Genomic DNA, 13,420 nt, shown 5'->3' with positions numbered 1-13,420 from the left:
ATTTATTTGCTAATTAAGCTGTATAGTTCTTCAATAACTTGTTCTTCCTTGTCATAACTGTGTTTCAATTGTCTTAAACATTTTTCGTAAATGTCTTCTAAGTTGTCACATATCAGTTCTAAGAGAAACTTACTGAACAATCTAGGCGCCATTTGTTCAAAGGTACCTTTCTCTATATTCCTGTTGCATCTTGCAATCTATATTTGTCCACGGTCCTGCGTGTAAAATACTACTCAAGGTCTAGAGAAATTCTTTAGACCAAGATTACTACTAGTGGCGTATTTCTGAAAACGGTCTTTTGCATATATAGTTTTCTTTTTATTCTTCGCTGCAATGCACTTGAAAACAAACATTTTACAATCATTTCATCCTTGAAAGGCACAATAAGATTCAACGGGACTGAGTGGAATTTGCATAAATAATTCCTGCGCGGTTGGGGGCCATACTCTAAACTTTTCGCTGGTGAAGTGAGTGGCCTACCCCCTAGTGTGTGTGATATAGATTACTCAAAAATTTAATATTATCAGGGCTAACAGGAATCGGGTTAATCAAGTTACAACCTCAACATAATTTAATTTCGTATACTGGTTTAAAGTAGGGTTTTATCTTTAAGCTTAGGGTCCACGCACACCTAGTATTGTTTATTTCATCAATTAAACGGCCCCGTTAAAGGTACATGCTTCTAAAGAGTTCTGCAGCGCCGAAATGAATATAACAATCTCATTCATTTGGTCATCCTTTAAAAATAGCCCAAAATACGTAAGCTGGCAACTCCGTTAACCGTAGAAGTTGCCGCAAATTATGTTATATAACGTAACCTTGCCTAACGTAAGAAAACGAGTCATGAATGACTGTCATCCAAAGTCTTTTAAAGCAGTGTAAACATTGTATTTTTTAATGAGATGATGTATTTCCAGTTCAATTTCATTTATGAAAAATTATTAAATAGGATATTCCGCTCAAAAGAGGTCGAATTTATATACGTGGCAGGGAAAATAAGGCCAAAAATGTGCATTCCTTTTCCGTAGAATTTATCACAGAGTGTAAGAAATACGCAATCACAGCTGCCATTTTCACATCCAACATCACACGTCGCTAAAATCACAATAAATTTTGACGGAATAACATTATTCCAAACGAAATCAAAAGAACACCCGACCAGTGCAAAAAACATCGTAGCAGCACATTACTGGAACGCCGAGACACCGTCCATTTCTATCTGTGACCACAAGTGAACGATGTATCGGTGCAGCTCCTCTGCCTCTCGAATCACACAGCCGACTTTGAGGGCAGTTCGCCATGTCAGAAGCAGAGGCGTCGATAAAGGTAAGACCGAAGATGCGATGAATAAAGTGGGGTGAAAGAAGGGGCCGCTAATTGAGTTATTTCGGGGGATTTCGCGAAAAGATTTCTCTCTCTCTCTCGGGCGAACCGGCGCATGGGACGGTTTCCTAATCAGCTGATGGTGAGGTCGTCACCACTGGAGAGTGGATAGACTTTTAGACTTGATTTTAGCCCACTTTTTTTAGACTTTTGACATTCTAACTGTTATAATTTAGCCAAATGGTTATTTAGAACAGTGTGGACTTGAAATTTCTTGACATTTTCGCACTCGTATTGAAGGCCAAAGCCGACTTGTTTTTAAGTATTCCGTAGACTTTTAGACTTGATTTTAGCCCACTTTTTTAGACTTTTGATATTCAATATTATAATTTAGCCAAATTATTATTTAGGACCGTGTGGACCTAAAATTTATTATATTTTCGCATTGTATTGATGGCCAAAGCCGACTTGTTTTAAAGTATTCCGTAGACTTTTAGACTTGATTTTAGCCCACTTTTTTTAGACTTTTGACATTCTAACTATAATACTTTAGCCAAATGATTATTTAGAACAGCCTGGACCTAAAATTTCGTACGTTTTCGCACTTGTATTGAAGACCAAAGCCGACTTGTTTCGAGAACATATTCCATAGACTTTTAGACTTGATTTTAGTCAGGCTTTTTAGACTTTTGACCCCCTAACCATCATAATTTAGCCGAATGACTATCTAGAACAGTGTGGACCTAAAATTTCTTATATATTCCCACTTGTATTGAAGGCCAAAGCCAACTCTCAGTATTCCATAAGCATGTATTGGATAGCAAAGCTACAAGTCCCCCCATTGACGGTACCTTATGTACCGTATTCTTGTACAGAATTGTACGGGTATGGTACATGTACAATCCCTCATTTAGACAATTCTCTTTATGGTTTAAGATGAAAGGTACCTTATAGTTTTATATAGACATGTCGTCATCTTACTTATGGCAGTTTTATTCCATTAGAAATTAAATCTCAACGATTTTACCTTTTTAACATTGACCCTTAGAATGTCTATTATAAACTCGTTATATTTCCATTTTCATTCATTCTCATAAATCGCTGAATGACCCCTATGGGTCCCAGTGCTTGGCTTTTTGCCTAAATCACATATTCATTAAGGCATATCTAGCCTAACCTAAGCTAATGTCTTAACTGAACCACTTAGCCTAACCTTGGCTTAAATTCGTTAGGCAAGTCCATTATTCCGATTGCTTAGGTCAACTTACCTTCTGGCTCCCCCTTCGCATAGCGTAGCCTAACAAACTTGGCAAAGATATTAAGGGTAGAAAGCAGAATAGGGGGTCCAGGGGGCGAAGCTCCCACAAGCAGGTTGGGCATGGCATCTGAGGTTAGGTTAGGTTAGGTAAAGGTAAGTATGGTTAGGTTATTGTGCATTCCCTCTGAAATGCTTACTTTGAAATTGTCTACTAGGAATACAGATTCTGTAACTCTCCCCTCTGCATTTGGGACGTGATCAAATTGCGATGGAATTTTGGATAGGGAACAATAGGCCTAGGTGATGACAGACCCATCACCAACAACTGGGAATGATGAAAAGTAAATAGGTATTTACAGCAGCCTTGCCTACTCGGGCAAGAGAATTCTTATGTGAAACAGGTTTTTATGATAGATTCTTATACAATTCTGACAATTTTGATAGCAGGCAGTCATTAAAAATGCTTGATTAACTTTTCCAACAACCCCAGAGTATTCAAGAGGCATGGCTGTATCCAAGCCTAAGAAACCTAACATTTTAGAACAGGGGTCTTTGAATATGGTGTAAGGATTTTAGAACACCACCTACTGAAAGTTTATTCACTGACTTTAATGAATTTCTTTTAGAGGTTAGAGGAGTTAGGGCTGCATTATACTGAAAGACTAAAAGCATGCCCTTTTACAAAGGTGCATGCTATTTCAGAGTTTTTAGCTTTGCTCTTCATTATCCACAGTAAATTGGTCAGAAGAATTTGCCACATAAAAGTGTTTTGATTGAAGTATTTAGAGGAAAATCTGAATAGTTATGTGTATAATTTCTTTTCAGAGCACACTGTCAGGGGATATGCAGACCATTCACACAAACAGTCTACCATGAATGATCTTCCAGTCCCCCAGGGTTCATGGCAACAGTCTTACCAGAAGTTGCAGAGAAAGAACAACTTACATCTTGGTTTTGGTGTTGGGTTTCTAGGTTTCACATTGTTTGTGGTGAGTAATTGTAAATTTTTGTTTTCCAGTACTTTTTTGCTCTTGATTGTTTTAACACATTGTTTGGCACCGCCCTTTGATAAGCCAAATAATAATGAGAAATAAAGTAACATTTGGTACAGTAGTGTATTTTGAAGCTTTAGGTAAATTTATTTTGTTATATTTAGAACTTTTATTACTGTACTTTGTTGTTGAGATACAGCACAGGTTCTTGGGCTTACCAGCAGGAAAGTTTAAATTAAACTTTGCAGTGAGTTGGTTTACAGAATGAAAGGCATTGAAAGGTTGTATGTTAGTACTAGCTAGATAACCTAAGTTCTCAGACACCATGATACAATCACCAAGAAAATTGTTAGTGAGCAGGTTAGTGCAAATATGAAGATTGTATGACACTTTGAGGAGGAGTGGAAGGGACTATAACAGGAATGACTGCCAGACATGTAGATGTACATTGCTAGTGAGGTGGGCATGTCCGAAAACCTAGCATAATGCCAACAGATTTAAAGACAGACCCACTGTTGCTGGTGATGCAATGCACTAAGGAGCTTTGTACCTTTTCCTGAAGATCTTATATGTCACTCAGCCCGCAGTACTAAGAATTGTGCCTCATGTTTACTGCCAACAACTCAAAAGAGATGGTTGTTTCTGTTAAGCATAAGGCTATACTGTAGCTGAATTTTTCCCAGCTCATCCCTCTGTCGGGTATTGTGAGCACCACATCAACCATTATGATTAGGGTTATCAACAGATTTTACAATTAAGCCTGGTAAAATGTAATAAATGTGCCAACAGAGGTGTCATTGGGTTTAGTGTGGTTAGATATCAGAAACCAACAACTAGGCTATGTCAAAAACCTACAAATGTTGTCATCTGGCTTTGGTTTCTCGTTTCCTTATTTCAGTCTTGCTGTCCAACACCTGTTACTTTTTAGTGCAACAGTGGGGTTTTCTCCCAGTTCCACCTTTAGATACATGTACTTCATTTCCGTTATTTTTGGATCTCTTTTTCTATCTTGCTGTCAACTACCCCAACTCTCCATTTTCACTTTTGTAAGTGCTAAATGGCCAAAAGTGCCCTGGATGGCCTGGATTCCATAAGTCAATTCTAGCTTTAAGGTAGCTGGATGTCAAAAACCTACACAAGTTGTCATCTGGATGGGGGTGCTGGATGGTGTAAAAAATGTACAAATCCTGTTGTCTGGTTGGTGTGGCCAGATTTCAAAAACCTACAAACATTGCCACATGGCAAGGGTGAGTGAATAAAAATCATCTGTCTGGCTTTAGGATGGCTGGATGTGAAAAACCTACAAAAGATATGAATCTGAGTGCCATTAACAAATTGCCTCAGGCCAAGGAATGCCTTCAAGCAATCAGTTTGCTTCTTTAAAGGAAGCAAACAGTTACCATCTTTAAAGGTTGCAACTTACTAAGAAAATGGACCGTGCAGGGTGCTAAATTAGCATGATCTCGTTTTGTTAACATGAAGTCACCCATTTTACTTGCTCTAATTTTGGTGTTGGTCGAGGAGCGGTCTGTATTGCTTTTTCAAGCTTCTGTGAAATTTCTCAACTGCCCAGTGTGATAGGTGACAACTTAATGAATGCAATATGTAAGGAGACATTTAGATGAGTAAAAGGGCTTCAGAAACATGCTAGCTCTTTTGAGGAGGCCAATCTGTTAAATAAAAAAAATTGCAATTTAAACACTAATTAAAAGTGTCACAGGAAAACAATTGCAAGGAAGTGCAGTAATATATGAACAAATGGTATAGTAAACAAAAATGCAAGCAAACTGATAAAACATTCATCTTGTCAGATCCTTTTGGAGACTGTAAAGTCTACCTAAATTCTTTTTAAGCCTTTGGAAATATTGAAGAAGTAAGACTTAAATCTGCAAGAAGAGGAGAATGGAAGGCATGGATATCTTATCAAAATTATGATGTGGAAGTTAAGGCAACTTACAATATTAAGTTTTAGAATTAAAATAACAATATAATGAAAGTGCCTTTACGAACTAACCCCCCAATAACTTACATGTACTGTATTTAGACCTTCAGATTGGAACATGAAAGTAATTCGTTATATATGAAACCAAAGCTGGCAAAATGATTTATAGCTACAGCCAGAAGTAAAAATTATATACAAATTTATCAAAAGTGTAGTAGGTATCATGGGATCCAAATCTCTTGTTATGGGAATACAGTAACTCATTCATATGAAATCAGAGACCAGACCTCCCATGATCAGCCATATAAAGATAGAGGCTAGAGAAGGACCTGTCGATATTAAACCACGTTTCTTCCTGTTATGCACGTCTTTCAATCATTCATTCCCTTTTAACCATCTTTTTCCACTCCTTCACCCCTGGAGCCCTGCTGGTGGATATGCAAAGTATAAAGTACATATACAGTAGTGATCTTGGTGACTGATCAGAGTTTATGGTGAAGGCTGATCAAGTTTGATGCTAAAAGACTGGTGAAAGCTGACCAAATAAAAATTCTAGACAATGTGGGAACAGAGAAAATGGAATGGATGAGGCAGAAGAGCACAGATGGGGCTTGAGAGGGTATTGTAAAGAATCTTAACATTTTCTTACAAGGAGCAATGTGGAAAACATTCATAAAGACAGGATTTCAAGACTGAATTGCAGGTCTACACAAGTATACTGGTAGCCTTTTTATATGAAAATGTTCGAGATTAGTTGTGTGATTACTATGCAAATGCCCAATGTAACTATGATGACCTTATATAACATATTATAGGGCTTGCTTTAAAATGTATTTTCTTTTTCAGGCAAAACAAAGTGGTTTAGTAAATCTCGGTCTCGGTCCTGGTAAGGTCGCGTTACAGAAAGCTGCACCAGCAGAAGAGCAGGAAGCTGCAGGTGAAGAGGAGATTGAAGCAGCTGCTGAGCCTGCAGTAGAAGCTGCTGAAGAACCTGCAGCAGTGGAGGAAGCCCCAGCTGCGGCTGAAGAGGCTCCTGCACCTGCAGAAGAACCTGCACCTGCAGAGGAAGCTGCACCTGCAGAAGAAGCAGCTCCTGCACCCGTAGAAGAAGCTGCACCAGCACCAGTAGAAGAGGCTGCGCCAGCTCCTGTTGAAGAAGCACCTGCGCCTGTAGAGGAAGCTCCTCCAGCTCCTGTAGAAGAAGCTGCTCCCCTGCCAGCTGAGGAGGCAGCTCCAGTGGAGGAAGCTGCTCCTGCCCCAGTAGAAGCACCACCAGCTGCAGAAGTAGAGGCAGCAGCAGCTCCCGCTGAAGGTAGTGAGAGCTAGCTTTTTATGTTTTTCCCTGACTTTTTCTTTACAATGGAATCCACCAGGAATTTCCAGCAGGAATGTCTGAAATCTCGGAAGCTAGGATCAGTATTTTTTGAGTTGACAATTTCCACAATCACGAACCAGTACAAACACATACCTCAGGATACTTCACGTGAAACTGTCAGGATAGTTTTTTTTTCTGTAGATGGTTTGAATAGGTTATAAATACTTTTAAAGTATTTTTTTTTTTATGTTGCTCAACAATAATTCTGTTATGGTTAATGGCCTGCTACTGGGAAGGGCCTCCCAGTGTGTTTTTAAATGCACACGTGTTGGTGCTTGTTAAAATGGACTTTGTTTTATAGTGTTTGTAGATATATAAATAAAATGGTACATAGTCGTAAAAGCACAATAAAAGTGCATGGAAATATTGAGGTTGTTTCATTGATCACTTTCTGCATGAGGGGGCTCTGGTAGGAGGCCATTACCTGAACAGAAATTCCAGGTGCAGTGGCCAGGGCGCACTTTAATGATTCGTGTGGCCCTTGCATGAAGCTTTGGGTGGGTCTGTTTTGTAATTCTGTTTTGGTCATAAGTAACTCAAAGGCAATTCTACTAACTAAAGTAATTTGAATATGGTAATCTAAGGCCACTGTAATATTTGTGATGAATGCACTGCAGTTTGTATTTAGAACATGAAAAGTAGGTTTTTATGAATAGAAGTTAATATTGGATGCCAGGATTATTTTTTTTATGTATTGGGTATATTTAAAAGTTTACTTATAGAACCTAGTTTTACTTAATGGGTTCACGTAAGTAATGAGGCACAATTTGCATGCACGTGGGCTTGAGTTGAAATTAGATGTGATAAGAGTGATGTTAAACTGTTATGTTGCTGAAGCTTGAATACTGAATGAATAGCACTTGAATCAAAGAAAAATGCAGTTCATGTATGTATGCTTTATTTTCCCAAAATTAAACCTTAGAGAAGTATGCCTCATCCAGTAAGAAATTTAAATTGAAGGCCAGTACTTGAACCACCTTTTCTTGAGAGAATGCTTAATCATTTTTGCTGCTTTCTGGGTCAGCCTCCAGACACCAGATGACGTGTTGTTTCCTCAGTAAGTGTGTGTTGGCTTTTCAACAACAAAAGAAAATAAGGCAGAAATTTGTCAAGCATTTCAAGAAAATATGAAAGTGGACTTTACATTATAGGAAACATAATTCTGTCTTAGAATAATGAAAGGATTATATATGAGTTAAAAGGTACTTGTGTCATGGAGTGCGTGGATTGTTAGAAGGTAATGAGTGGAGAATCTTTTGCTTGCTTATGTGTTTAGTGATAACTTGCCTGTTTTCCTTGGTTACTAATAAGCGATGTGAGACGCAGCCGTAGTGTTAGGTTTGAAGTCGTTCATACATAACTGAATAGCGACTGGGATATTTGAATTATTTTTAATAAGAAGCTGTGGTTTAAATCATATGGACACAAGCAGTTCAACAGGATCACAAAAGCCATTAATGCCACTGAAAATTTTCACAGGGTCTTGCTGAAAGATTTGAGTCTCAGGACAGACCTGAGGCCTCATATGTTATTTTGTTTTGATCTGTTTTTGTGCAGAGTTGTGTGTGAAAAGGAAGATTAAAAAAAAAAAAGTGAATTTTATCCAGGAAAGATCTTACCTATTCCTGAAACAATTGAAGTACCTTTACTTCACAAGCCTGAAATCAGGCAAGGATATTGAGTGATTGTGGTGGTTATTGGAGAAGAAAGTGATTAGATCTCACCTTGTCTCTCCAGAAACCCACATCCCATAGTAGTTACCACATAAGTGTGCCTTACATGGTGTCACTTACTCTCCATCCATTTCAGCTGTCGCCCAAGTTTTCGAGTCAGACCTTTGAAACTGAAAATGGGACTTGGTGGTCTGGTTAAATTACTGGAAAATATTAAGAACTTTGGATTTGTTCAACAACCAAAAGATTAATTTTATCTGTTTAGTTAAGGAGGGTACATATTCAGCTACTTCGAGTGAATTTTTATGAAAAGAAACCTGTTTCAGTCTTTTGAAGTTATAAGTAGTGTGTGATGCCTTTTGTAGTTGCATCATTAGTTGGGAATTTGGCAAGATCACATCCTTCCCCAGAACATCACTGATTGCAGTGTTTACCTTCAATTTCTGTATTTTTCATATAATTCAACATCCCACAATTCATCACGATGCACTAGCAAGCTTTTAATTTGTTCACATCTCTCTTTGCACATCAGCAGTTTGTTTTGTTACCTATATTTTAATTGAATATGTACACTTACAGTTCATTATGAGTATTATTTACCAAACTGATATTGTCATACACAGTTCACCTTAGTATTATTCGGTGAAAATACAGGAATGTTACAGGATTATATTAAATTCCAACAAATTTTCTTATGGATAGCTTGAAGACTTTGGTGACATTAGCCCTTCCATTTCATATCAACATTGATCCCTCTTCCGGAAGCTGAATAATAATGTGCCATTCTGAGTAATTTTTGAGATTAATCATTTGAGTTGGAACAGCAAAAAAAAGCACTTTGCCCTATTAAGTTTGGGTAATCGAGCCATTTTCTTTGCTATTATTATGTTGAGGTAAAGTATGAAATCAGTTGTTATTTTTCCTCAACTTGATCTTGTTATTTAATTTAGACTTCACTATCCTGTTTAACAAAATGAAAAAAATACTTTCAAGTTGTATGTCTGCCTGGCAGCTTTCAAAACTCAATTTTCCTCCTGAGTTATCAAATATGTTCAACAGGAAATTATTTCGGATGCCTGTTAAACGACTTATCGGGAAGAAATTTGACCCAAAACAGCGAATAATCATAATTTGACAAAAATAATAATGCTTTTACATCGTTTTTTCAATGCTATGGAAGTAAGGTTTCTTATGATTTTTGACGATTTTCGACGATTTTCCAGTAGTATGACCCAAGGAACGAAAGTATTATATTGCCCAACACATAGAATTTGTCATTTGTGTCAACAGAAAGCATTTTCTCTTTGTTATGAGTTATTGTTACTGCATTATTCAAAGCTGTAAAGAATATTTTAACTTTTTGCTATTGTGTCCAACCAAATTAGGACCAGGCAACCTGCAATGCTCAGTCTGTCATACTTTGAAAAACTGCAACTGATACAATATGGTTTAACCATTGTTGCAGAGAAATAATTGCCCTTTAATGAGGTAAATATTAACACATGCTGGTAATTTAACACCTGAAATTTTGTTTGCCATGTTGATAAAGACAAAAGTCTAAGGCTTACTAGTCCTCCCTTCTAATGACCTTACATGGCCAGATCACATAAATGGAATCAATGCATACTTATAAACAGTCTGCTAAGATTCCGATAATGTTTTACAAAGGGTTTCACTGTGATGCTTACACCATTGGGGACATTGATTAGAACAGTTATAAACTGTTCCCTTTTTAAGGTTTCCCCACCAAGCTCAACAGAAAGACTTGGGGAAATAATACATAACTTCACAAAAGAAGAGTAATGCTTGCATGACTAAGCTTATTGTGCTAGACTGAAAGGTATGAAACCCAGCAGTATCCAGCATGGGAACAAATGCAATACTGTAAAGTAATTTATACAAAATCAAGGAGGGCTTGGTTTCAAGTTTACAAGCACACCTGTTGACAACAGAAGCCTTTAACAACAACACCAACATCCCATGTTCAGTACTAAATACTCTCCAATTTACCCTTCGCTATAGTTTAATTCTTCTGAGATTCCTTATGCTTTGCTGTTTGTACTCGAGACCTGAAGCTTATGGCAATGTCCCTCCTGCTGCATTTTAGTCAACACACAGTATCTCTCTCTCTCTCTCTCTCTCTCTCTCTCTCTCTCTCTCTCTCTCTCTCTCTCTCTCTCTCTCTCTCTCTCATCTCTCTAAAGCAAATCTTGTCCTCTTCCCATTTTATTATACACCACATTTGGCAAAAGCAAACTTACCCTGTATTATAATTACGTATTGTAAAGTAGTTTCAGTATAGCACAGAGCCACTCATATGGCTGATCTGTGGGATTTGTTTTTGAGTGAGGGGGGAATGTCAGGCTAAGATTTGATTAGAAAATGATGGCTGAATCGAAAGAGCACAAAAGGGAATGGATGAAGGTTAAAGGCATAACATTGCAGCTACTCATACCAAATACAAATCATGTGAGGAGGGTGAAAGGAAGTGAACAAGTGAAAATCCAATATTGTAACCCTTCCCTGATATAAAGATCATTTTGAAATGGTCAAGAACTGCCAATTTCAGTTAAGCTTTTGATGTGTAAGTTTTTAAAATGACTGTAAGCATCTTGACAGATTTTCTTGGCATTGCAAAATGCACCATCTCACATTTGCCAGTTTTGCCCCATAGAAATTTTTAGCCTGAAGTGGTATACACATCATGAGGTTACTGGTGTTCTCTAGCTCTTAGTTCCTTCACGCCTCAGTCTTTACAGACGTTTTCTAATTTCTATAATGCATGTTGTATTGATTCTATCATGTTTATAAAAAAAGTTCCAAGAAACTTAAGGGCTGTACTGTATTGCAAATATAAGGACAATAAAAAGCAAAACAATAATAATGGTTATGCTGTACAACATTTATTTTTGTTTTTGTTTTGTCATGGAATTTTCTCTTCTTAAAACAACAGTAGAGAAAATTAACGAGACTGAAGATGTAGAAGACAAAGTTCTGAGAGGTATGAGGAATGCAAGGGTCAGTGAACTTGAAAATACTGATTCTTCCAGTATTTCATTATGCAATTGATAAATGAACTGTAGGAAGGCATACTGGGATGAAAATATCTGGTGGCTCTGCTGTTTTCCCCATTTTTCATGTATTCTAAATTTAATTTTTGAACAGATATTCCAATAAGAAACCAAAGGGTTGGGGCCAGATTGGGTTATGGTTACTGATTGAGCAAACATTACTGTGTGTTTGACTTTAACCAGCCATCTGCACTTGTTTGTGTAGCCTGAGATACATTGTTGGGTCTGTACACGTATAAGCATTAAAGGAAATAATAATAAAAGCACCCAAACGTACTATATTTCCAGTCAGTGTTCCAGTCGGCGTTACTATAGAAAATCCATCATTTAGAGTAAATGGCTATGTTGAAGAATACTGAAGTTGATAAAATTAAAGCAGATTATACCAATTATGGATTGTACATTCCAAAAAAAAAAAAATGTCACATTCAAGTAATACTACCCACCCTTTGAATTGGTCAAATTCATCTAACCCATAGGTTATTTGACGGAGAACCCACATGACCAAGTTACTGAATGTAGGGAATGAAGAACAGCTCTTACAGTCAAGTACATCTCCAGTGATTGTCCAAGTGATGGAAACAAATTTGTGAAAGAAATATGATTAATCTTCAACATTGTCAGTTTAATAAATCTCTAAGTAGTGGCAGTAAACAAAAGTTTTTATGTATCATTAACTTTTGGCCCGTCCCTATGAGAGTTCAGAATGTAAACTATGTGGTTTTGTTAAGCTATTTATTATAATTTGTCCACAACCATCTTATAGAGAAAGCACTGCATAATTGAATTAAACAGGGCCATGCTACTGATCCTGTGATGTTACGTATGCCCGAGTATTAATTAATTTTAATTATTAATTAGTTCAATCCAGCTCAAGCAGTTAGCCAGTTTGGATCCGAGTTGTCATAGACTAGAATAATGATGCATGCAATATCACATTTAACTCCGCGCTTACCCCCACATATGAAAACGTAGGTTCGTATGTTAGGAAAAATACAAATTTCTTTTTAATTTGGTATATTTGTTTCACAACTGATTTGAGGAGTATTCGAGTGAGGGGATGCTTCATGACTTATCTTCTTTCTTTGAGTAAAATGTATCTCATCATTAGATAAGACTATTATTTTTTTTACTTTACTTTGATGCTGTTTCTCTGTCCAACTTTGAAATGGGATTGCCACTGCCAAATTTCAACGGGACCTTGATTTTTTTCCCTCAAACAGCAATAATGGTAATAGGTGCTTTTGACAAGATCTTCCAAGTGTATTATCTCAGTTGTTACAGCATGCGTTCCTATTCTGGAAAGTCCTGTTGTTAATTATGTCGTGCGTGTTTAGGGTTTGGTTAGAGTAGTATCATCATTGTTTCCTCATCAAGTTTGCAAACACTGCACAGGATTAAACATGTAGAGAAAACTCCCTTGTATCTGGTATTTAAACAGTGGAATTCTCTAGCAACTGGTAGAATTATCTATCTATCTATCTATCTATCTATCTATCTATCTATCTATCTAGAGAGAGAGAGAGAGAGAGAGAGAGAGAGAGAGAGAGAGAGAGAGAGTGTTTACTTCTATGTAAAGAAACATTTGTGTTTAGCTTTTCCATGGGCAGCTTCTTTTTTATTTATGGGGAAAAACATCTACTGTAGGCCCTAACTACCAACCAATCAATTCTACTACCTTGCATATCTGTTGGCAATAAAGTCAGTTATGGCTAATTATCATATTTACTACTCAGCTAATTGCATACTGAAACTGAGAATTAGTTTCAGTATATAAGAGAATGTG

The 13,420-nt window shown here is 37.1% G+C and overlaps 1 protein-coding gene across 1 annotated transcript in view; it reads left to right on the top strand.

Moving 5' to 3' along the window:
- Positions 1-1,099: 1,099 nt before the first annotated feature.
- AIF (Apoptosis inducing factor) overlaps positions 1,100-13,420 on the top strand; it is a 33,486-nt gene continuing 21,165 nt past the window's right edge. Inside the window, 3 exon segments of the mRNA XM_067132222.1 lie at positions 1,100-1,326; positions 3,407-3,570; positions 6,362-6,827. Coding sequence (XP_066988323.1) covers positions 1,239-1,326; positions 3,407-3,570; positions 6,362-6,827 — 718 coding nt within the window. The 5' untranslated portion in view covers positions 1,100-1,238.

Source organism: Macrobrachium rosenbergii, chromosome 31 (assembly GCF_040412425.1).
Source record: "Macrobrachium rosenbergii isolate ZJJX-2024 chromosome 31, ASM4041242v1, whole genome shotgun sequence".
Classification (NCBI taxonomy): Eukaryota; Metazoa; Arthropoda; class Malacostraca; order Decapoda; family Palaemonidae; genus Macrobrachium; species Macrobrachium rosenbergii.
Note: the sequence above shows the minus strand (reverse complement) of the source record. Positions and strands in the feature narration are given on the sequence as shown.